At 34.1% G+C, this 25,828-nt stretch overlaps 1 protein-coding gene across 3 annotated transcripts in view; it reads left to right on the top strand.

Annotated features, from left to right (window-relative positions):
• Window positions 1-25,828, top strand: part of GSH1 (glutamate-cysteine ligase) — a 155,455-nt gene that overhangs the window by 75,483 nt on the left and 54,144 nt on the right. For all 3 annotated transcript variants that reach the window (XM_089807903.1, XM_089807902.1, XM_089807901.1), the window contains 6 exons: window positions 8,729-8,797; window positions 8,905-8,975; window positions 9,092-9,160; window positions 18,160-18,253; window positions 18,444-18,533; window positions 18,671-18,751. In XM_089807903.1, the coding sequence (XP_089664029.1) occupies window positions 8,729-8,797; window positions 8,905-8,975; window positions 9,092-9,160; window positions 18,160-18,253; window positions 18,444-18,533; window positions 18,671-18,751 (474 nt within the window). The remainder of the gene's footprint in view (window positions 1-8,728; window positions 8,798-8,904; window positions 8,976-9,091; window positions 9,161-18,159; window positions 18,254-18,443; window positions 18,534-18,670; window positions 18,752-25,828) is intronic.

Raw genomic sequence — 25,828 nt, 5'->3', positions numbered from 1 at the left:
CTGAGAGGATTGTGAACCTAAGGAGAGGAGAAAATACCACATTCTCAACAACATCTTGATCATTGCAGTGTAGCGGGATCACACTTGTTTTAGTGAGCAAGGTATTGGAGTGGGGCGCCTAGCCACAGATGAGCTGAAATTTCATTAAGGTCTTTTTATTATGTAATATGGAATAATAGAAAAGAAATATTTAGAAATCTTCTCAACAAACGTGATTCAAAAGATCAGTTTGTGAATGCTGTAGACTAATATGGAGTGATTGCTCTTCATTTGACGTATTGTGATCACAACAAAATGATTGGAACCCTAAAATAGGGTTAACCAAATAAATAGGAAAGTGGAGTAAGATGGCTACCTTTTTTTTTTCGTTATTCGCAAATTCGATCTGCTCTGTCATCCTTCACAATCTTCTGTAATTATTATTATGATCAAATTATTTAATTTCTTTTATGTTAGTGCTTCAGTACACTACAAAAATAGCATTGGGAGATCAGTTACTGCTATGGAGTGACTGCTCTGGATTATTGAAATGTTTTCTCTAGCTTAGTAGCATTGGGAGATCAGTGAATAGTAACACCCAAACTAGGAAATTTTATGTAGTCTACTAGAAATACAATCATTCGATAGAGCCTTCTCTCCAATGTACATGGATTCAAAAGACATGATGGAGACATCTCTGTCATGGTATGAGAATATGGGTCCCACTTAGATTAATGAGGATTGTAGAAGTCACTTGCATGAACAATAGTGGGGGTTGCCTGCAATGAAGATCCATGAGTAGTAGATCTTTACCTCATATAAAGTCATAGGGTCCCGCTCCACATTGGCCTTTCTGCAAGTCTAGGTTGGTTATTCAGAGGATGGAGTTAGTCCGCGTTCCTTGTGAAATGAAGTTAGAGCCTTGTATTCAATGATATGGCAATGACATAATTTATTTATGGAGCTTTTGATGAAGTTGTTAGCTAATAGTAGTTTATTGGTTTGAAGATTAATAATTGACAAATTCTTTATAAGAATCCGAGTTTGAAATATTAAAGAGCAATCTTTATGTTGTCATGGATTTTTATAAACTCAAGTAAAATATATTCACGAGGAAATGCTATTCATTGAAAAGTAGTACCGTATGAGACCAAATCTTTGCAGATTATTATGTATAGTGTCAGAGCTTAGCATGGAAATTAGTACTTAGAGATCCATGGATTAAATATTTTCATCGAACATTAATAGCTCATCATTATATAATAAGGGAAAGCAAAAATTAATGTTGAAGTGGGGGATCATAATCGTGGTATGTTCAATCTCAATATTAACCAATGGTTAGAATAGAGAGAAGTTTGGATTTAGCATGAAAAAAGAGCATAGAAGGGAGAAGATTGTAGCCCCTTACTATTACTTACTTGCAAAGATTAGAATAACAAAGGGACACAACAATTTATATTTATATATGTGCAATTTTTGGAGGTTATGATGTTCTTATATTCACTTGATACTCTTTCTTGATGTGTACTAATTCTAATGTGATGATGTGGGAGTGATGCTTATTTCTAGAGTAGTGATGCCCCACAAAGGATGAAAGACTCACAATAGAGGGATAATAATCATTAATGGAATCAAATAAAAGTATCATGCATCTTTCTAATCCTAAGTCTTGTCTTTGAACAACATCATAGAGAGATCATACCCGCATGGCAGTAGATAAATGTCTACATCTCAAATTCGAGGGCATTGTATTGAAGATTGGCTCTCCTTGTTTTAATTGGTGCACATTTGAGACAATGTGTGGGCGTGATTTATAATATTTGTAGGAGTGATAAGGCTGAGACATTCTAGAAAGCCGAGATTTGCTTGTAAAGACAATATCAAAGCATTGTTAGTAGTATGGATTTTTTGTTGTATGGGCATGTTTGGAGACTAAGGAAATGAAAACAAAAGTTGCTTCTAGAGTAATCGACCATTGAAAAGTATTTGTAGTCACATTGTATCTGTAGATCACTTTGGAGATATAAAGGTTGATGACTTGACAGTGATTGAAAACTCAATGAATGAGTGGGAATTTTACGTTGTGGGGGGAATAATAACTAATGTTCCATTCCCATTATATGCAGATGTTTTCTGATTTGTTGCGTATGGGTCCTTATTGGAGCAACTTGTATCAAGGATGTTGATGTGTAGATAAGCATTTATTATCCTTGAGTATTACATTTATCTACTCATTGCAGTCTCTCTTAATTTTATTTTTATAAGTACTATAAGAGCTATTTCCCTTGATCTTTTCCTTGTCTCTAATGATGTTCTTGCAGGAAGAGAAGGTTGTTACTTTACACATGCTACCAAATATTGTGCAAACTCAATCTTTTGATAGTAGCTCCAAAAAAGTTGTGATCTAGAATTCATTAGTCATTTGATGGTCAAGCTAGATAAGTTAAGGCTCTTGAAGCAGATACCTTTGATGATTGAGACTGAGTATTCTTCTACATTAAGAGGGAGTTTGTCACTTCTTCAAAAGCAACATAGGAAGATTGATATTTAGAGGGACTCTAAAAATACATGTGTGTGACTGCATGATTTTTGATGGGCCTACCCTTGTATACATCATGGGGAAGTAATGACTTGTCACTAGAAAGTCGAAAGATTGGTATTAGATTCAAAGGGAGTCCAAGAAGTATCCTTGGGTGAAGAGAACCTCTAAAGGGAGTAACTAGAGGACTTGACTTCCCAGGATCGTTGTTCAAAGGGAGAATGAGGTGAGATCCCTTGTTAATGATCTCTTTTCTACGAGGGGAAAGTTCAAAGTGGAATTCTTTGTAATGTACTCTCCTCCGTGAGAGAATTTTGAGGTGAAGACCCTTGTTCCACCCTCTAGGAACAACTATGGTGGATTCACCCTTTGACTTGGCTCATGGTGGATATTATGTGAGTTGGTACATGATGCTGTTGTGATTTATGTCATGAAAGGTGACGATCTTTCATTTGATATATGTGTGAGGTCGCTATTGTAAGGTGACGATCTTAGCAATAGCTTGACCATGTTATCATGACAAAATTCATTAAGTTGTTGTCCTAGAATGTTCGGGTAATCATATTAACAAAATGTATCATGATCAACTACATTAAATTGTTGTCTCGGAGTGAGCCGGAAATCATGATACTGTATTTGTTGTGTTGTATTCTAGATCCATTGTCATGATAGACTACATTAACTTTTTGTCCTAGACTATGCCGGAAGTCATGACAATAAGTAAATCATGAGAGTCCTAGATTGAGCTGGAGATCATGAGATCAAGATTGACTATCTGATCAACTATGATTGTGTCCTGAAATATGCCGGAAATTAGATAGCACATATTCTTAAAGGAATATAATGGTGTATAATCATTTTTTTTATGCAAACTCAAATTTGAGATTATTGAGATTAAGAAATTGATCATATCCTCCCTCGCTAAGAGGGAGTGTTAAAATAATAACTACGGTTGGTGCTGATAGTAGTTTATGGAACATACATATACGTATGTATATGTATATACATGCATATGTAAATACATATACATTCATATATGTATATGTTTGATTTACTTCACATACTGCTATCTCATGCTATTCAATACCTTATGATCATGCCCTGATCGGGCTGTATATATTAATATATATATATTTTGTGATAGTTCCTCTCATGTATCAAGCATTGGTTCATTACATTAATGTTACTATATTTGTTGTTCCTTGTTTTGTTATCTGATAGACTACATTCAGTTGTTCGAGAATGCTGGAGATCAGTTAATGCACACCTTTCTAAGATATACCATATTCGTTTGGTAGGCATCAAGGATTTGATACTAGTGCACATACCAAAAGAATATAAGTATGATGAATATCTTATGATTAATAGTTCTTGTTGAATCATACAATGAATATCATATGAGTGATAATTCTTGTTGAATCATATTTCGGATTATAACATCTAAGTTGATGGATATATGTTGATATGCCATTCCAAGAATATCATATTGAGATGATATCTCTCCATATGGTTGAGAGCATAACGTGTTCTATAACAGTCCTCCCTAGTTAAGAGGGAGTGTTAAGATTGTAGCTTAAGTCGAATTGAATTAACTTGAAGATAATTGTTATATGGTTATTGGGAAATCATTATCTAGACAAATATATCTACTTATATAAATTATATATATAGGTATTGTTATATATATTATTATTAATATATTATCTAATGATGATTAACCATAGAGACATGTCTCTTCATGAGGCATGTCTCCTCTCATATTTATAAGTCGTTCATATCTGCATTTGGAACACACCAATCAATTATGGCATTGTTATTACATTTGCAGAAGCGATCCTTGTTACTCAAAAGAAAGACTCAAAAGTTACCAAAAATCAAGCGCTTGCAGTCAGAGAAGAAAAACTCTTATTTACAAACATTTGGGGATTTAACTTGATCAAAACCTTCAAAAGGAACACACAAATAAAGTTACATGAAGCACAATTCAAGGATGATGAATTGCCTTCATAACTGTTTACTAATATGTTAAAACAAAGAGGATGCACCTACAAATCCATAAGAAAATTGCATAAGGTTGCCCCAATTTTGTGATGTCAAAATTTAGGACAACATACTCTATTTAAGAAGGGACAAACTTTGTTAAATCAATAATATTTGTGAAGACACAAAATAACAAGTTACAAAAAATGGCACATGGCAGGAATTGAAGCATTTTTCTATATGTTATGCTTTTGTTCTTACACATGGCAGTGGGAATCGATAAAAAGGAAACCAGATGGGCATATTTAAATGACAGATGAAACCATTTTCTGTTTATTTTTAAGAAACAAATATCTTTTTAAAAAATATAACTAAACCGTTTCTTCCAGTTGTGCAATATCAATTAGTGGTAGGGGCTGTTCAATACAGACTGGCTGTTTTGTTCTGAAAATATTCTAATCTTGGCATGAAATGTATGATTTTTGCCCATTTTTTATTGGTAGCTGTGCTGTTTTTCTTAAAAGGTTTTGGGCATTGCTTTTTGAAAGAAAGGTGAATCGAATTCATAAGACTGAATGCAGCCATTTCTGAAAAAAGTCTGGATGTTTTAATTGAAGATGCTAAAAATAGAGGTCTGTGCAAGAAAATAGTTACGAAACTTCAGTTTGCTATAGGAGGTTTATGTTTCTGGGTATGAGGTGTGGCATCTCTGAGTATGAATTGATGTATGGTTTCTGGAATCACGTGGATACGATTATCAGCTACTTTGTTATATTTTTAGTGTGTTTTTATTGTAAAAAAAGTTAAAATGTGTGAGTGAATATCGAGGGAAAGTGGTGTGGCATGACTGGGAGTAAAACTTACATGCAGCTTTTAGAAACATACATATTAGTCTGAAAGTGCATTTGACGAGGAAGGAATAGAGTGGAAATTGTTTTGGAAGGGTTCAGATTGTCAGAGGAGCCGTCTTAATGGTATTCTGATTTGTAGCTTCAGTTTCTTTCTAAAAGTTGTTGAGTTTATGTATTGATTCATTGAGTGAGTGTGTATTTTGGAGTAGTGAGTAGAAAAGAGTTAGGGTGCTGTAAGCTTCAGTTTCTTTCTAAAAGTTGTTGAGTTTGTGTATTGATTCATTGAGTGTGTAGCTTGGAGTAGTGAGTAGAAAAAGAGTTAGGGTGCTGTAAGGAATACATCGGAGGAGCTGATTGTTATAGTATCTTATGCTGAGAATGTTAGTGCTTTGATTTTCAAAACTTTGTTTTGTTTCAGAATATTGTTTATTTGTTGAGTTTGTGCTCTAATTTTGTTGATGACTCAGCTGTTTCAAGTTGGTGCTCTCTTTAGGTTTGTAATTTGGGTTGGTGCCCATAGTTTACTAGTGAAAGCTTTGTATGTAATGTTTTTTTGCTCAAAAGGTTTTTCCACAAGAAATTTGATGTTTGCATCTTATAGTTGTTCTTTTTTGTTAATGTGGCTTCAGTTTTATAAAATTCAAAAGTGTCTGGAATACTGATTCAGTCCCCCTGAGGTATTGCTTGTGTGCTTGTCAACTGTTACAACACCACCTATCACATGTTGATTGGAATGTTGCCCTTCGAGGCACTCCATGGCTTTGAGGCTACTTCATCTGTGGATCTGACATTAGGAGACAATGGAGTGCCTAAGGCAAGAGAGTCAATATGTCTTTTGATTCCTCAAGGATATTCTCCTGCAGGCCTAGAATCAGCAAAAGATGTATGTAGATCAGTGCCAGGTTGAGTGTAGTTTTGAGCAAGGAGATTTGGTCTATCTTCGCTTGCCGCCTTATAGGAAATCTTTTTTGAAGAGCAGTGGATCTGAGAGGCTAAACCCTTGCTTCTGTGGACCCTACAAGGTAATTTGGTGGATTGGAGAGGTAGCGTATGAGTTGGAGCTGTTGGATAACAGAAGGATACACAATGTGTTTCATGTCTCTTGTCTGAAAAAGGCTCATGGAGAACAAGTCACTATTTTTTAGGAGCTTTTGCCACTTAATGATGAGGGAAACCTTGCATTGGAACTTGTGAAGGTCATTGATTTCAAGGAAAGGAGGCTTAGATCCTTGATAATCAAGGAGTATCTTGCTAGGTGGAAGAACTTGCTGATGGGGATGCCACATGGGAAAGTGAGCAGATTTTGGAGCATTTTAAGTATGAAATTTGTTGTGGGAAAGCGATTTTGGGAAGGGAAGAGTGTCATGCCCCCTCCGTAGCCCAAACTCAATTTTAATTTTACTATTAGCTCATACAGTCCCTCGTGAGCTTGTTAGCTTCGCAAGGGGGCTCATTTTGGGTGGTGCACTTGTGTGCTGACCCTCTTAGCTTAGACCTATTCTAATTCAATTAATTTGTGGCCCATATTTGGGTAAGCTAAGCTAACATGTTTAATTCGGTTTGAACTCCATATATCAATCGGTCGTGGAGAGCTTATTCTCCAGATATTAACTTTGCATCTTCTTGTCTTTGAGATTCCTTTCTGAATTCATTGGGAGATCACAGTTTCGAATGTGAGATACCTCCCTGGTCTGCTATCAGTCCCAATTTGGAGAAGTCCCTTTGAGACCAAATTGGACTGATAGATTTGTGGCTTTGTCAACATTACTTCTCTTCCTTGCAGTTTGGGGATTGTCATTCATATCAGCAATTACATTATCACAGGATCAGCACCCTGGATTAATGATTATCAGTGACTTTCTTGGGCCAGTGACATATCCAGCGATCAGCAACATCTATACTACTGTGGCATACATATTTTGGAGCCTGGATTGCGTACAGTTATATCTGTTATTGTGGCGAGTTTACCCCAGATGAAGATTGTGGCATGGATACTTCTCAAATACATTAGTGACATATCTTTGTGATACCTGTGGCACTCAAGCATTGCAGCAATATACACATACAGCGACTTACCTAGAAGCCATCAATGCAATCAGTGTTGGAACATAAGAGTTCATCCTTTGGCAAGTTATTGACTATATTGGTGAGTCCTAGCAGAGTGTAGTTGTACAGTGGTTGGGATCATTCATTGAGGACCCACTTTCACACATTGAGCAATAGAAATTGCACTGTAATGCCACCTTTCGACAACTCCCAAAGTGGAGAAATTGATAGTGTAATGAGGTGCAAAGTCTTGCACTATCGTAATGAGCATTTTCAATATTCCGAATGCAAATTGAAATCTCTTGATGTGCTGATCTATTATACCGTTTTTTGCCTACTTATTTTCTGTACATCTGCTTGGGATATTTCAAAAACTGCTTACTATATAAATTGCTGAATTGGAGGACTTTAATGCCTCCTTCCTTGCCATATATGCATATAGCTCTTTCTGTACAATCTGCGTGATCTGCAGAGGGTCCAGATGGAATGTATCTCTGTTAACAATATATTAATAATGAATCACTTAAAAAATTAGATGATAATGAAAATTTGATACAATGTGAGTTCTCTACTGCTTGATGTTTAAATTGGCAACTTACTGGAGGGGAGCAGACCTGGCTTCATATCTTGCCACAATCAGCAGATATTTCAAAGTTTTGACTCTTTAAAATGAATGCTTCAGTAGTCACCCTTGGGCATGCTTTAGATTAATGACTTTAGTTAATTTACTCATTATGAAGCTGCATGTTTCTTTGAATGTGAATCAGCTAATCCTATTGTAAAATTTTCGTCAACTGATGGTAATGGTGATGTGTCAGATTTATTTTAAATAGAATTTATTTTGGGTTTAAGAAATGGACAACACTTTCAGAGAAACTAATATGTTTCTGTCAGCTTGAGGATAAAGGAATGAGCAATAAACCATATTCTAGACCATAATCATGGAAGGAAATTGTGCATACACATGAGCTGTCATGGGAATGATTTATGTTTCTTTCAACAGGCGTTTCAATTAGAGTTCAGGGTATGAATTTGGATAAACACGATGCTTGGTACATACAAGTACCTGAGATCTGGATATATACTTCACAGAAAAAATTCTCATAGGAGGAATTCTTTATGTGTTGGCTTAGTGGAACCTTGTAATGATATTACTACCCTTTGTTTTTTGAGTGCAGAATTATATGCTATATAATTTGCCTTTACAGTTTTCCAGCTGAGATGACAAAAATGAAAATTACAGGAGATAACTTCAAATCTTGGTCATTTTTATATTAATTTCAATGCCTTAAATAATATTTTGTGTCTTTAAGTTGATATCTTTTCTGAACAGGTTAATCTTGACTTCAGTTCAGAAATAGACATGATTCGTAAATTTCGGGCTGGTCTTGCTGTGCAACCCGTGAGCACATCTTTCTCTTCAAGAATTCTGATATATAGTTTATTTAGGCTTTTCTAGAATATATGTCAGTATTTTCTTTGTGCTAATATTTTATTTCTATTCTACAGATTGCAACAGCTCTCTTTGCGAATTCACCTTTTACAGAAGGAAAACCAAATGGGTTCCTCAGCTATAGAAGGTAGTTTTCTGCTTATCCATTATATATTTGTGTCAAAGTAGACTAGTGTCTTTTTTGTAAGCTTTGAAAAGATGCACCACGGATGTGTTTCTTACTATTTTCTCCTAAATCTGCAGCCATATTTGGACAGATACTGATAACAATCGATCTGGCATGCTTCCCTTTGTGTTTGATGATTCTTTTGGGTAAAATCTGTATCTTTTCTCCTTTTTTTTCTTTGGAGAGAAAAAATTGTATCAAATTAATAACATGATATCCCACCTGGAAAGTTGTGGGTTCAAATTGCATTCTTCAAATTGTAAGAACTAGAGGGTACAGGCTTGAGTAGCCTTGATTTGGTAACAATTCTCTAGTGATCTTGACCTTTTCCTTGCCAGTTTTCATACCTAGTCATATGTAATGTCCTGAACTAAATTTTTTCTGCCTTTTGCAAATTCAGAATGGACAATGCATGCAACCTGAACACTTTTTAATCTCCTAGATCTTGATGTGGACAAGGTTAGAGTACATGGTGAAACAGGTTAGATTGATTATTGCAGAATACAAGTTTGTTGGTGGCAAACTTTGAAACTCAATTTAGCAACAAATACAAAAAGCTGAAAATAATATAATAGTTTTTGGTGGCAAGCTTTTATATTAAATGCAATTACTAAATCTGGCACAGAGCTGGACAGATTATTGGTACAAATACTAAATCTGGCAGAGAACTGGACAGGTTATCGTTTACAAACCATAAGGTCTGAAAGTGAGTGATTTTTAATTGGTGTGGTGGCATAGCTATGTAGACTCTAGTTCAAAATATCACAGGTATATCTGTGATAAGTCTACTTATTGCGATAATTCTTTGGCTCCCAAGAAGTAAAATCATGTTATCACAAAGAAGTTTCAAAATATCCAAGAGAACTTGGTAAAATATCAAGTGATATTTCTCTATTTTATTGTGATAAATAGAAAACTTATCATCCACGGGCCTTTCAATAGGAAAAGATGGCCCAGAAAAGGGCAAAACACATTCTTTTGATTGGAAAAACAGATTTAGAGAGAAGAGAAATGGCAAAGAGGAGAAAGAAGGCTCCATCAGGATTGGGAAAACATAATTTTGATTGGAAGAACACATTTTAAGTTCTTGATATTTTCCCGAGAAGTTATTGACTTATCTCTGATTTTCCCTGATACCTTTTTTTTGGCCCTCGGTGATAAGTTGCTGATAACAATAATTTTGAACTAGACGACAAATAAATAAACAACTTCACAATATATATTATTTTGGTGCTAAACCACACAAAAATTCATGGTGAAAATATTATTTTAATTGATCTCAAGTATTGATTTTTACCTATAGAAACAATATTATAATAATTCGTATCACCCAATAATAGCAATAATGTGTAAGAAGTGATTTTTTTTCACTTCTGGGCTTTTCTAATATTTCTCTAGTACAACTCGAAATTGCTTTTGATTCTCCATTTTAGAGGTCTTATTAAACATTTTTAAAATTATTTATATTACAACTACATCTTTTATTATTATTATGCAGTAAGAAAATTGCATCTTCAAGTACCTCTGCCTCTTTTAAAAAACAGCCACATCAGTTCCTGCAACCTTGATATATATGAATTTTGATTTGAGAATTGACAAATAAATCAACAAAATTAAATTGTTTGGATTGTCAATGTGCATATATATATATATATATATATATATATATGCAGTAATAAAATACAACAAAATGCTTGAATTCATGTTCCAACTACAAATTGACATAAACATTAAAAGATTGTGCTACCACTTTTAAACATATGTTTACATTGAATCAAAATTAAAGATTGAAATAAAGTCACACCATTATGAAAGTGCCTAATGTGATGGAACCCCAACCAATTCCTCCTGTGCCTCTTTATCAATCTTTCTAGAATCTTTGGGGTCAGCGATTGAGTGTGTAGTTAGAGTTTGACAATGCTTAGCAGTCTGTTGATCCTAAACATTGCAAGACATGTAATGTCCCTAGTAAGGAACAATGAAATAAATCCTCTTACCTGCAATATTTTAGGATCAGATCGTATATGAATATTGTTTGGACTGAACTCCAATTTTCAATTAATAGAATCTTCCATAGGCAATGCTCCTCCCAAAAAACTCCGTTTTAAAGTTTTCCCCATTTAAATAATTGGTTTTATGCATACAAAGAAGAAAGGACATGAAAGAAATATGACCACATAATGAAGCCTACAAGGAGGTGAAGGAATGATTATAAGCATAGAGTGCTTTCAAAACAAAAATGGTCAACAAACACTTTAGAACAATCAAGGATGCATATTCATATTCTAGTTCAAGATGCTTCCACCAAACCTGAGCACAATAATCATAAAACATTGGGCGTCTTGTAGCAACACGTAGACCGATAAAGCATGATGTAATAGAAGTTGTGTATTGTTAGGCACTTACAATATTTTCATCATGTATTTGTAATTTGTAATTTACATAATACATGTAATGGAAAAACAAAATGTAATTGCATGTGATAGTATCACCTGCAAAGCTATAACATGCAATCAAGTTGCAATTGCATTAGGCATGCAACTTTGAATAAGTCCAGGTGATTGAGGGTTTCCCCTTTTCCCTCTACCTTTCTCTCTTTTCTTTTCCTATATAAATGAGGGAGCTCATTGTAAATAATCATCTTTTGGCAAGGCAAGAAAATTCTGTCAATTTGCATAATGCACTCTAAGGCTTTGTGCTTGGATGTAAATAAGATTGCTTTCAATAAAAGAGGCAGATTGTTTTGAGACTTTATGCCAATTCAAACTGTTAGGTGATGATATTTTCTTTAGTTGATAGCAAGTTTTAGCATTTTGATTCAAGAGGGATTTGGATTTAATTGAGCAAACTTTAAGCTGTCCATTGCATTCAAAGCCAATTTGAACTTTTGAAGACTTTGTGTCGTAGAAGGAAAATTTGTGACAGATAGTAGTGGCTACAATTACTTAGAGCTAAACGCTTTGGGCTTTAGTTGTAAGTGTTTTTATTAAAAAAGGATCCAATAAGAGACATTGTGCCTTACTAGCTATTATGCTTGAAACCTCACGAGACAAGCGCAAGAGACTTTGGGCTCCTATTTTTGTTTCACAAAAATATATAATTAAGGTGCTGACTTTGTTGTTGTTCTTTTGTGAACCCACAGGCCACTAGTATTATCGTAGCAATAGGACCTTTTTGTTAAGTTTGAAACTCGTAGTTACTTGCAAATCATTTTTGAAAAAAGAAGAATTGATTAAGAGAACCACCCTTTTTGTAATTTTCAGTTAAGCTTTTATTGGAGCCACCTATGATAAGAAGGGAGCTTCCCCTATTGCTGAGAGGAGAGAGAAATATCATGAAACATTGCCTAAAGTCACAATTTTGTAAGTTGTAGTCAGTGATTATAAATTCTTTAGCCAACAATATGAGTTAAGTTGTATTCACTAGTACAAGGATTGTTGCATGCCTATTTTCTTATGGCGTCATTGTATACTAAACAAGTTGTCCTAAATACAAAAGAAGATAATCCGTGATTGTGCTTTGACTATGAATATGCAAAGGTTTGCAACAAGGGATATGCGTTATGTTGATTTTTATGATCATAATTCATCATTATCTTATTACTTCCGTAGAATTATAGTTTTAGATGGGGTTTAGGAGCAACACCAAAATGAGATTGAGGGTAGCACTCCTCATGAGGGTTTGGGGTTGAGAGAGAGATTTAGGGAGATGGGTCTAAATCTTGTGGGAGAGAGAAGAGGGTGAGATTGAGAGAGGTAGAGAGAAGGGATAGAAGATGAGTGATAGGGAGAAAGTTCGGAGATGATAGAGTGAGCTGGAGAGAGTGAGAGAATGCTGCTAGGAGCTTGCTAATTACTAAAATTTGACCTAGTCTTTTTTTTTTTCAAGATATTCTAAAACCTATAGAATCTAAATTATTACTCCTTATCATTTGAAACCACTTTCAATCATCTTGAAATATATTCATGAAATATAACTTAAATTATAAATTGGACAATCTAAAATTTTAAGTGTATATATTCTAATGAAGAGAATTAGATTGATTTGAAGTCAAGTATGGGGAGATAAATGTTATAGATAAGGTTTATATTTTGGGTGCATGTCATAAATAAAAAAGGATTGAAATTTTGTGAGATTTATAACTTCTTGTGGATCAACTTAAACTGTCACTGAGGAATCGCCTATATGATGCTAAAATGGGTGCAGAAACAATGGATTCATAAATAAGGCAAGCAACTGGATCATGAACTGATACTGGCTGTAGATAAACTACCATGTCTTAAATTCAAACTCATCAAGACTTGACAATTCTGGGCAAGTATCCATACTTAATTAGTCTAGGAGAGACTCAACTGAGTTTGAATGTGGGTCTCCCATATTTGGTGAGGGTGCTTCACTTCAAGACTTATCAAGTTGAGATGAGTCTCGTTTCTTTGGATGCAAAGAATTATTCTAAGAGCATAATGGGAGCTAGGGGGATGCAAAGAATTATTCTAAGAGCATAATGGGAGCTAGGGGGATGCAAAGTCATAATGATGTCTTTTCACAAGGTGAATAAACATTTGTAATTATCATGCATTAACAAGTGTGTTGATGTTTGATAGCTTCAGTCGGATAAACCTATTATATGTGTTCTTTATATTCGAGATATAAGGTTATTATTATATGAGAAAATTATATATATATATATATATATATATATATATATATATATATATATATGATTAAATTTGTTATTATATTAATTATCTAATTAATGAATAGACATGTCTATTCATGGCCTATTCTCTTTATATAAATTGAAGAGGATGTTGCATTTGGAACACACGTACCGAATACATGACAGTGCTCTATACATTTGCCATAGATCCCAAAAAACATGGTGTTAGAGTCTACTTGTTAAGATGAATTCAGAAAATTTGAGAAGCAGGGGAAACAAAAGAGAAGTTACTAGATCAGAGTACAGAGAATGAAGAAGTGAATTCTTTTGTGTTACAGGTGTGACCGAAGACTGTTATATCTGAGACGTATCTCACTACTTCAGATTTGATGTTTGATATGTTGGATAGGGATTTAGATTTGAGTCTTTGGTGGAACGTATCAACTTAGGAGCTTGACAGGCTTGAGATGCAAGTTGTACGACTTTAGTTTGACATTGAGTTTGGGTGACTATTATATCCAAAGAATTCTTCTGGTTGCTCATCGACCATGAAACAAGACTTTTGTTTTGCATAACAATTGTTGCATTGCCAAAGATGAAATCTATAGTATCGTATATATTAACTTCATGGTAGAATCTCCAAAGAGAACAAACATACAAATACTATCGTTATATTTCTGAAGTCAAATATTTCATGGGAAAGAGCTGGATTGTGTCTATCTTTATTAGAGTATTACATATTTGTTTACAGTGACAATATGGAGCATCTTATGTAAAACTATAAGTATATTTTTCATTGATCGTATTTGAAAGACATTCATTCTCACTTGAAGATGTTATCAGTAGTTTGGAACAAATTTATAAAGAAATGCGATTGTGCTTAGTCAAAGTGTATTAATGGGGACAAGTTCAAAATTTTTGAGGTTTGCCTTAATGATTCTTTTATCGGGATGTGACCATGTGTTTGCTTGGTAAAGGACAAATCTATCGGGGTCTTCATTATATAATTGTTTATGTTAAACACAAAAGACAAGTAAAGATTTATTGGTAAGAAAATAGAAAAGGAGGTTATTGACACAGTGCAAAGCATGAGAATCCACAAAGGAGATGTCCTAGCTCCCAACAAATAACCACACAATGGAAACACAACACAAGATACACAATCTGATACCAAATGCAACTCTTTATTCATAAAATAACTAATTAAATGCAATGTGTTAGGCTATAAGGCCTTATTGGTTACGACCAAATACAAAGCACATAATAGTTCTGCAAGATTCCTCAAGATCCAATCCAAACCCTAGCTAGTCCAGATCCACACTCTGGTAGAAACCTCCAAGGAAGATCTAAACTTGTGATCGCAAGCCCACCAAGCAATCTCCTTGTCTCCCAAGCCACAACTACTAGCCCTGCTCAAAATTTGCTCCTCTGCCACATCCTCTTCTCCAAGCTGGATAAATATGACTAAAGACTCCACAAGACCCCCTACTTATACCCAACTAAGCCACAAGTTAGCCTAGTAAGCTACAAATCAAATTAACCCTTACATGAAATAGACATTGAGCCACAAGTCGGTCTCCAACATATATTAAATACCAAATGGCTTAAAAGGCTTACAACACTTATTAAATACGTCAAGATCAATTAACCAAGACCAAAATAGGTCCACACAAACTCCAACAATCGATCCACATCATGATCCCAATCCTCATGTAATAAATGCACCAAATCATTTGAACAAATCCATGAGAATCCCATCCTGCAAACCACACTGTCGAGCATCAACAAAACCACAAGCATTGTTGAGCAATAGTATACGCCGAGCCCCTTCACCGACCGAGCCCCTTCAATGACCGAGCACCTAGGCCAACACTAAACCCAATAACGACTGAGCATCAATCTAATCATCAAACTAGTAAATATAACATTAGTTTACATGTGCGATATTCAGTTTGGAGTCTGGACCGAAAGTGGTTTCTAAATTGTATTTTTTTATTAATCGGCTGTAGATTACATGTTTACAAGTTCCTTTCAAATTTGCCAGACTTCCTATGTACACATCGACGATAGAATATTGGTAAAGTTTTATGTAATATTGATGTTTGGAGAATTGAATAATAAATCTTGTCCATGCGTTTGTTAAGGACGAAGATATTGATGAGAACACGACTTGTAATTGGCAGTGACAACGTAATGGTTGAACTGTGAACGAGCACACAACATTATGTATGCATGCCTTAATTCCTTTGAATTAGAGTATTGTCTTCGTTGGTAATGTACGATATATAGAACCGAATTATGACGTGGAGGCAGAGATTTTATAGATAGTAGAAGAGTTCACTAGTGTTCTAATGCTATGATTACATAAGTCTAGCGCTAGATATACAAGCACAAATTGCTTATACATCAATTTATAAATAAACATTCAAAGTTTTGAGAAAATCTTTGCCCTTAATGAACATAGCGAGAACATGTATAATGAGAGTAGATAATTGACAAGTATTGGAGGGAAGATTGAGGAATAGAGACAATACTATTCAGATGTTAAAATTCAATGAATTGCAACCCTCTTAATGCCACTGTTCATGTATAAATTGTTGATTCAACCGTGATTACTGGAAAAGGAAGTTGCTGCTCTATATGTAATAATATTGATATTGTGCCTCTATGATGTATGTCATAGTATGGAGTTGATGTTTAACCCAATCTACAAGAGGAGCTCAGATGATTGATGTTCAGAGGGAGTTTGACAAATCCATCTAATAGAGGATATGTTTCAGTTGATCTTTGAAGATCTTGATCATATCATATTTAAAGGGAGTTCAAAAGTCCTTGTGTGTCACTGTATGACCTTAATGGGCCTACCCCCTGTGTACATCATGAGGAAGTGATGACTTCCAAATGATGTCACTTGTATTTGCATAAGTTATTGTAAGGTGACGATCTCACTATAACTAGTATTATGAGATCAAACAAGTTGAATATATGGTGAATTTCTTGCATCTAAAAATTATGGAAGACCATTACTCAAAGAGTATTTGGTGAATATCATTGATATTCTAGGAGGCCAATACACTTGATATCAAACCTTATTTTGAGTACTTGGTGAATATCATTGATATTCTGGGAGGCCAATACTCTTGATATCAGATGTGATATCAAACCTTATTGAGTACTTGGTGAACATCATTGATATTCTGGGAGGCCAATACTCTTGATATTAGATGTGATATCAAACCTTATTTTGAGTACTTGGTGAATATCATTGATATTTTGGGAGGTCAATACTCTTGATATCAGATGTGATATCAACCCTTATTTTTGAATACTTGGTGAATATCATGAGTTGATATTCTGGAAGACCAATACTTATGATATAAAATGCAATATCAAATGGTGGAAATCTTTTGAGATATCCTTAAAATTGTTATTTGTAATATTACGTTGAAGTAATATTTATTCTTATGTGTTTATCCTCCCTAAGCTAAGAGGGAGTGTTGATGTTTAATAACTTAAGTTGGATAGACCTACTATATATGTGTTCTTTATAATTGAGATATAAGGTTATTGTTATATAAAAAAAATTAATATGATATATGTGTGTGTGTGTGAGTGATTAAATTTGTTATTATATTAATCATCTAATTAATAAATAGACATGTCCTATGAAGGGACATGTCTATTCATGGCCTATTCTCTATATATAAACTGAAGAGGATGTTGCATTTGGAATACACATACCAAATACATGACAGTGCTCAGTACATTTGTAGCAGATTCAGATTTGGTTTTACAAGTGAAGATATATGAAAGTTTGAAACAAAGGCGAATAGCGTACTCTAAATCTATGATACATATTTGTTTGAAATGTTTTTGTAACATTAGTAAAACTTGAATAGAAGTGTCTTCATGCTTCTAAAAATTATTATCTCCAATGTTAGACAAATATCTGCATTTAAGATAGCTGAGCTAGTGCTGCTATGGTTTTGTCTGCCCGTCTCAATATTATTGGTTCTTCAGTTTGGGAATTTTCTTGAGGATCAGCAAAGGCTTGAACATTGCCCGCTTGAAGGAATGGGGAGGGGGCCATCTGATTCTCCACCAAGCTTGTCATAGGAGGATAGGCTTAGGAGAACTATCTTCAAATCTCAAGTACTCATCAGAATATTCTAACACTAAGTATTTTTGAGGGATTTCTCATATTTTCTCCTTATCTTTGCTTGAAGCCTTAAAATGTTTGATTTATGTGTTACCAATCTTAAAAATTTTAGTTTACAAAGAAATTTGAGCATTTAATAAGGATGGGGGTTGTTTGTTAGCCATAGGCTATTCTATTGAGTATTTGAATCACATTATTTTGGATGAAAATTTCTGCAGTATACAGATTCAGAAAAAGAATAGCTGAGCAGATTCATGTTTCCTTTATATTTTAGCCTAGTTGAAATTCCTCAAGTCAGTTTAATATAGGATGTCCTTTTGATGCAGGTTTGAAAATTATGTGGATTATGCTTTAGATGTTCCTATGTACTTTATGTATCGAAAAAAGAAGTACATCGACTGTACTGGCATGTCATTCAGAGTATTGAAACTTCTTGACATTTCATTCTTATATTATATCATACATCTTTCACTTCAGAAGTTATAGTGATTTCAGATTATTAGGTATCATTGTAGCCTAGATGACATGTTTGGCATTATTTCTGCTTTTATAGGGAAATTTTAAATCATAGGCAGAAATTTTCTTATATGATGATGTTGTACTGGTCCAGGATTTCTTGGCAGGTAAGCTTCCTTCATTGCCTGGCGAACTGCCTACACTTAATGATTGGGAAAATCATCTTACTACAATCTTTCCAGAGGTTATTTTCAGGCATATTTAGCTCTATTAGGATTATTTGAGCCATTGCAATGTGGGTTACTTAGTTGCTAGGTCTACTTCTATGCTATTTTCAAATAGTATGAAAATGCAATAAGTGGGGATGTTTTATTCCTGCAGGTGAGGCTTAAAAGATACTTAGAGATGAGAGGTGCAGATGGAGGTCCATGGAGAAGATTGTGTGCCTTGCCAGCATTATGGGTACATATTTAGTTTAAGAATTTTGTTCTTTGATAAGATAACATAAAAGCAGACCCACAGCCCCACGAATTGATATTGAAGTCCTAATCAACCAAAGCATTTGTTAGAAGTGACCTGGAAAATGCAAAAAGAATAAATCTTCCAGTTGAGCTAGATATTGAAGGAAGAGATCAGAAAATCAGAATAAAACTCACGAAATAATTCATGTTTGGCATTGCTTAATGATAGCAGTATTTCTTCTCTTACAGTTTCATTTTTGCACACCAATACCTTATAGATATACCTATGAAAGCATCTTTTTTCCTATCAATTCATGCAGTTTTGCTTCCATCTTCCAAAAGTCATTTCCTACTTTGGGAATTTTAAGTCTTATAGCTATATCAAAGGAAGTGTCATACAAATAAGGTTGAAGGCACGTGCCATTCAAATTCTGCATTGATCATGTCACTAAACAAAAATAGCTAGCCCAATCTGCTTGCTTTTCTCTCAGGTACATGTCGAAAATGCTATCGGCTGCCTACGAATCGTTCCCTAGACCTCTTCTCAACCATTGGTATTAGCTCAATCCAAATATTGCTAAAGAATTTTTTTTCAATAGACCAGACGACACACCAATTAAACTTGCTGCAATCTTCTAGCCTCTTCTTGAGGATTAGGCATTTTCTGTAAATCCTTGTTTGCCTCTCTTAGTTGGTATGTTCAACCTTGATTATTTTCAGTAGGTAAACATAATCATCCTAACACATAACTTAACTGTCCTTAGAAGCAGCTCTTAACTATTGGAAAGTTTTTGTGCCAAGATCTACTGCCAAACATTGAAATCATGAGCAAAAAACAAAAATAACACATTGAAACAAACTGTACGACAATAATATGAGGATTTTTTGAAAGTGGGAAAAATCTAATGGAAGATAGCCCTAGATGAATTAATGAAGACAACAAATTGAAATTTTATAAAATTTTACAATGCTAACAATGTCCACCTACAAAAATCATGCACTAGCTAGAAAGAAACAATGATAGAAATTCTCTATTTTATACAGATAGAATGAAAAGTTGTATATGTAGCGTTAGGCCTTTATATTTGCTACCTTATAGTGGTATGTGTGTATGTAATTCATGACAAGAGACATGTACATGTGTGGAAAGAAAATGAGTTAAAACTCCAATGAATCTTGGATAAGAGACAAAAGATGTCGGGTTATTTAAATTATTAAATTCAAAATTGTAGTAATCCTATGCCACCTCACTAAGGACAAAGCATTCATAAACTTGGAAATTCATACACAAAAGGAATTTTCCATAGAATATAAATAAATTTATTGGGATGACTTGAGGAATTAATAACTAGAATTATAATAACCAAGAAATGATAATTCTAACTACTATATTTTGATGCCTTACACATAAAGCATCTGATGCATACCTTTGATTGATTATATCAGCTCCCGTGAAACCTCCACATATTCTATGCAACATCATTGCTACACCCTCAAACTGCTGAAGGTCCGTGTGGATTGTAACAGTGTTCCTTGAGATAAGCAATATTACCTACAGCGAATATTGAATCTAGGAGGGTTTTTTAAATTTCTTGATTGCCTCTATGACATAGTCCATTGCAGTTTTTGGGTCTAGCCTCATTGAGAGTCGAGTTCTAAAGAGAGTTGTGGCAGCCCACTATAAAAAGTAGGGCTGTCTATTCCCTACGCTCTTGTGCCATTCCAAACCCTTTTCAATTGTCAATATAGTGTTTCAATAGTTTCTTGCCATTAAACAGCCTGTACAACTTCAGATCATCCACAAGTCAATGATAAACAATAAGAAGCTCACCCAAGGTGTAATGGTTCCTATTTCTTGAGCACACTATCTTCTTTTTTGGGGTTCGTCATGTTTCGCAAGGCACAACTTATTCCTCTTTCTCTGCCAAGATATGTGACGTGGATGGCTGAATAGGAGCAAGCGGTTTGAAAATATTTCTTGACAAAAAGTTGAGAAAATTATCATTTTTAGAACTTGTACTTGGAAAAAACATTGCAGTTTTTTGTTCTTTAAAGCTCATGAAAGGGACAGTGCCCCCTGTAGGGTTTGTGGGTATGCTCTTGTCACATACCATGTCATGATATAGGATAGGGTCAAATAGGAAACTCTTTTTGCTAAGCTCAAATTAAGGCCTTTTGAGACTGTACAAACCTCCATGGATTATTCTCATATGCTTGAAAATAATAATTTGAATACTTGAAAGTTGAAAGAAACAACTTAAATGCTTGAAGAAATCAATGCCAAATATAAGGTTGTTTTTGGGTAGAATCGACTTATGCAGTGCAATATCCCCTCTAGAAATTTGCTCCATATATTACTAAATATTCTATGGAAATTTAAACAAATGTTTTGCAACAAAATTGATTTTTATTCATTCAACAGAGTATATTGAAAACCATATAATATCAAACTGAATAAAGGTCTCAATGAATATTGTCATCAAATAGATAAATCATTACAATCTTATTCACCAGTAAGATATGAAGTACCTCTATTACTACAAGTTTGTTTTCAGATGGAATCCTCACGAATTTTCCTAGCTGTAAACTGCATTGCGAATCCACCTCCAAAGATGAATTTGTTTCTGCCCAATCCACTGAGAAATCCTGTAGGTTTATGTCCCTAGGTTTTCAAACTGAAAGCCAAACCTCCCAAAAATCTCCAAGAGAAAACAATAACCAAACATAAACCAGGCATGCTGAGAATAAGCCTCTCAATCAGTACGCCTCTCAATGTTCTTTAATAGCACATCCTTGTGACTCTTTGTTTTTCCTCTATCTGTCTCTTGGAATTTCATTTCTCTCTCTTTATTATTCCCTTATAAATTAAAATGACATTCTTAATTATTCAGTAAGCTCCATTAAAGTCATTTCAATACTTTATTAAATAATTAAATGAAGTCATCATTAAATAGCAATTACCACTCATGCTCATTGTCTTACATGATTTCTTTTGTAGCAATTGGCTTAGCTATCATGGGTGTCGAACTCTTGGGTGTTTGTTTGCAGCATACCAACACCCTCTATTGTTGGCATCAAAGAGCTAGTGCAGTCCAAATTAGTTGAGGAAAGGACCCAAAGAGCATATGAGCTCAATCTTAAAGTCCGTAGTCTCCTGTGTACCTCCCTCGATCCTCTCTTTGCTGGTCATTCTTTTCTTAGGTTTCATCTCAACATTGATAATATTATTTAGGATAGAGCTTGGATTGGGTATGACAACACTTTTCCTCCACTTCTATTCCACACTTGTTAACATACAGGTTCTTAAAGCAAGGAGGAAGCTGTTTCCTCTACCTATGAAGATTTTTCTAGATGGAGACCTTACAAAAACATAGGTTGTTGAACTTAAACACTCTAGAGAACTTGCGGTTTCCGCTAGACATGCATGGAAGTGGGTAGTTATTAGACTTTTGAAGGTTGTTATTGAAGGCACTTTTCCTCCAAGTGAGATTCTAGAGTTAGCACTGCTGCTAAATGATGGTTCCAGTCTTAGATGTCTAGGCTAGTTGACAACAAACTGAAAGGTGACACTATACAGATACATTTCTGGAATGCCAAAGGAATGTTTTGGTATTCTCTGGGCTTACTACATGAGGCCTTGGGATCCTCTAATCTCCTCTTCCTTACTAAAACTATTGACAGCCCCACTTGTCGTCTTCCTGGTGTCACTTGTTTTCTGTAACGCCTCGCCAAGGGATCCAAAAGGATTAACCTAAAGTTTTACCAAGTTTACCAGACATTTTTTTAAAAAAAGTAAGAAAGTATAACATACACATCTAATACATAGTAGCAGAAGCAATAACATACAATCATCTATAACATACATAACAGGTTACATTCCTTAAGGATCCCAAGACGTTGAGTCACATTTAAATTTAATTAATACTAAGTCTAACAACTACCACATCCACATGAAAGAATAATTAGAAAGTCCAAAGTCTATAATATACATTTGTTCCGAATGCCTCTTGGCAAATGAAATCTAGAATGCTCAATCATCCACTGAACATGTCACAGGGTATGAAAGGCTAAAAGAATAAACATATAATGATACACCATCATCCTCGAATCCACGATACAAAGTACAATAAAGTAAATGAAACTAATAACATACATGATACATCCATCTATCATAAAACACAACTAATCTAAGTGCATGGTTCCTCCCAACTGTCAATAGCATCATTAGACCATCGTGGGCCCTAGCCATCCCCCCGTGCGTAACATCCCAAGCCACCAAAAAGATTATCGGTGCTATCATAATAGGGATGTCACATCTAAAACATGCTACAACATATGCATAAAGAAATCTAACATTCTACAATAAAGCATAAGTAAACAACATCATCTAAACATGATAACCAAGCATACCAAGAAGCTCTAGCCACGGTGACTACGGATGGATCTCAATGGTAAGAGTAAAAAACACTACCACCCAACTACGTGGAACCTAAATGGTCCACTCCCACCGCGCTGAGGAGATAGTCTCAAGTCCCAAACAGGGTGTCAAATCACATAACGCAAATACTCTCTAAGTCAAGGAAATCCTAAAAGTATTCTAACTCAAAGGTTCCAACACATAGATCGACATCTAGACCCAGAGGCAAACACAACATGTAGGAAACCTACTATGCAAGCGAGAAAGTGTCATCGCACAAATCATGTTGGAAGTTACCCAAGCAATCCCTTAGGAATCTTGGGTCCCAAGTGATCCTGCGGCCACTAGTATCCTCTCGTACTGATGAGGCATACCATAGAATGCAAGGTCGTAACCAAGCGTTCTCTCTACCCCATCCCAGTTTGTACTAGCACTCGAAGCATGGGAGAGAACATACAATTATCTTATTAGGCTCATTTTAATCCCTATTTAGTGTAAATGTTATCACTTATTAAAAACAACTTACAATGAGTCAATCCCAGAGCCACTTAGGGCCCCTGTCCCCCATTGCAAGCCACTTCCCGACACTACACATAGATAACCTACCTTAGGCTCATGAAATCACAAATCACAAAATCACCTCAGCCCTATACAAGTGACTAGAAAGCATCATAAATATAATCCACAATAATCACATCAGTTCTCCACGAGCAACTGAAAAGCATCAAATGATAATCACAATATCCAATGGTTCTCAATGAGCAACCGAAAAATATCTCAAAATAAATCACAATACTAATCGAAGACTCCAAAATGGTTAAGTCAAAACATGTCACAAGATGACATCATCAAGAAAAAATCACTCAAAACACCTCAGTCCTCTCAAAGTGACTAGAAAGCAAATCAAATATAATTGATCAATGACTCAAAAAATGGGTAAGTCAGGTATCTCAAATACATACACCTCAGCTTCACACAAGGAAACTGGAGAGCAATAACAACCAGTAAAAACATCCATCATAGAGCATATCAACACATCAACATGGTTGGGTTTAGAAAGATCGAGACCAAATCATCATAACATCACATTCACAAACCCCCCTGAGCCTCTAGTAACAACCTAAAACTGGTCAACGCTAAGACAAACCCCAAAAAACCCCAAAACACAGATAACCCATAGACAATAGAAAATAGTCTCACAATTCGGATTTGATTTGAAAGCATATAGTTGAGTTAAAGGTAAGGTTCCAGTTTTCTAGCTTTTATCTATATGTTTCCAAGCAATAAGTTTTACAGTTAACCCATGCCATAAACCTAATTTGTTTTAAATGATTTGCACGATTACCCCGATTTGATTTTAAATAATTCACAAGGTACCCCTAGTTGATTTAGATTGATTTCCTAAAAGGATCTAAAGGCAAGTTATTTATTTAACTTATTAAGATAAGTACATGATTTCAATCTAAATAATAAATCTACAATTTTTCGTTTAACTTTATTCATCATCAATTACAGTTAATTAAACTAATTTTTTTATTTTTATAATTAATTTAATTAATGAATATCAAACTAAATGCTTATATTAATATCTCAACAATTTTCAATTGTTAATAACTAATAAAATTATCAATAATTTTATTAATTAAAAATTAACTATATTTAAAACCCTTTATATTAAATTAATGTAACTTATTAATGAAACTCCTTATCTATATACATTAATTGTTAATTAATTTAATAATATTCATATTATACTCCTAAAATTATTAAATAGTAATACTTTAAATTTATATTAAATTATACTTAAAATAAATTAAATTTTATAATATCAAAATCAATATTAAAACTTTTATTAAAATTAATAATATTAATATTAAAACAAACTTTAAAACATTCCAAAACAAACATTTGCAAACACATGCGATTTAATATAATCGCAGGCCACGGGCTTATTAATATAGCCATGCGGCCACATCATTCCTTGCTGGTGCTGCACACTGCTTTTGCAGGCAACGTACCGCCAGTAAAATGGTAAGTGGGCGGTAAGTTTAATATATATATTTTTATTATCATTTACTTTAATTAAAACATTAAAAGCGATTACTCCCCCCACCAATGTGCATAAGGATATATATATATATATATATATATATATATATATATATAATTTTGTTTATAATTTTTTTATAAAACTTTATTAATATATTTTGTTTAATTTACATTTTATTAATTATGTTTTAAATTAAATTCTCCTCTTCAATAAAATTTTTAGTATATATATTTTTAAATTTTAGTTTTATAATCCTTTTAAAATCAATGCCATCTCTTTATTCATTTTTTTAAAATAAAATTTAAATTCAACACTATATATATATATATATTTTATATTATATATATATATATTTTAATAATATTTACAATATTAGCCTGGTAGAAACATTACGTTTAACCATTCAAATTTTCAGTTTAAAATTTTCTTTTTCAATTCTCAAAACCCTCCTTGGTTGAAAATAATAAATTCTTTACTCTACGAAACGAGGATATTGATTACTTCCCTAATCTTCATGTATACAGAAAGCATTGACATGCATTTAATAATTGCAATATTGAAATGTTCCAGTATCCACCACAGAGAAATTCGAATTCACAATCCTCAGTGAT

Source organism: Cupressus sempervirens, chromosome 11, assembly GCF_028749045.1.
Source record: "Cupressus sempervirens isolate cs-2001-9-10 chromosome 11, ASM2874904v1, whole genome shotgun sequence".
NCBI lineage: Eukaryota > Viridiplantae > Streptophyta > Pinopsida > Cupressales > Cupressaceae > Cupressus > Cupressus sempervirens.
This window is presented reverse-complemented; position numbering and strand designations above follow the sequence as displayed.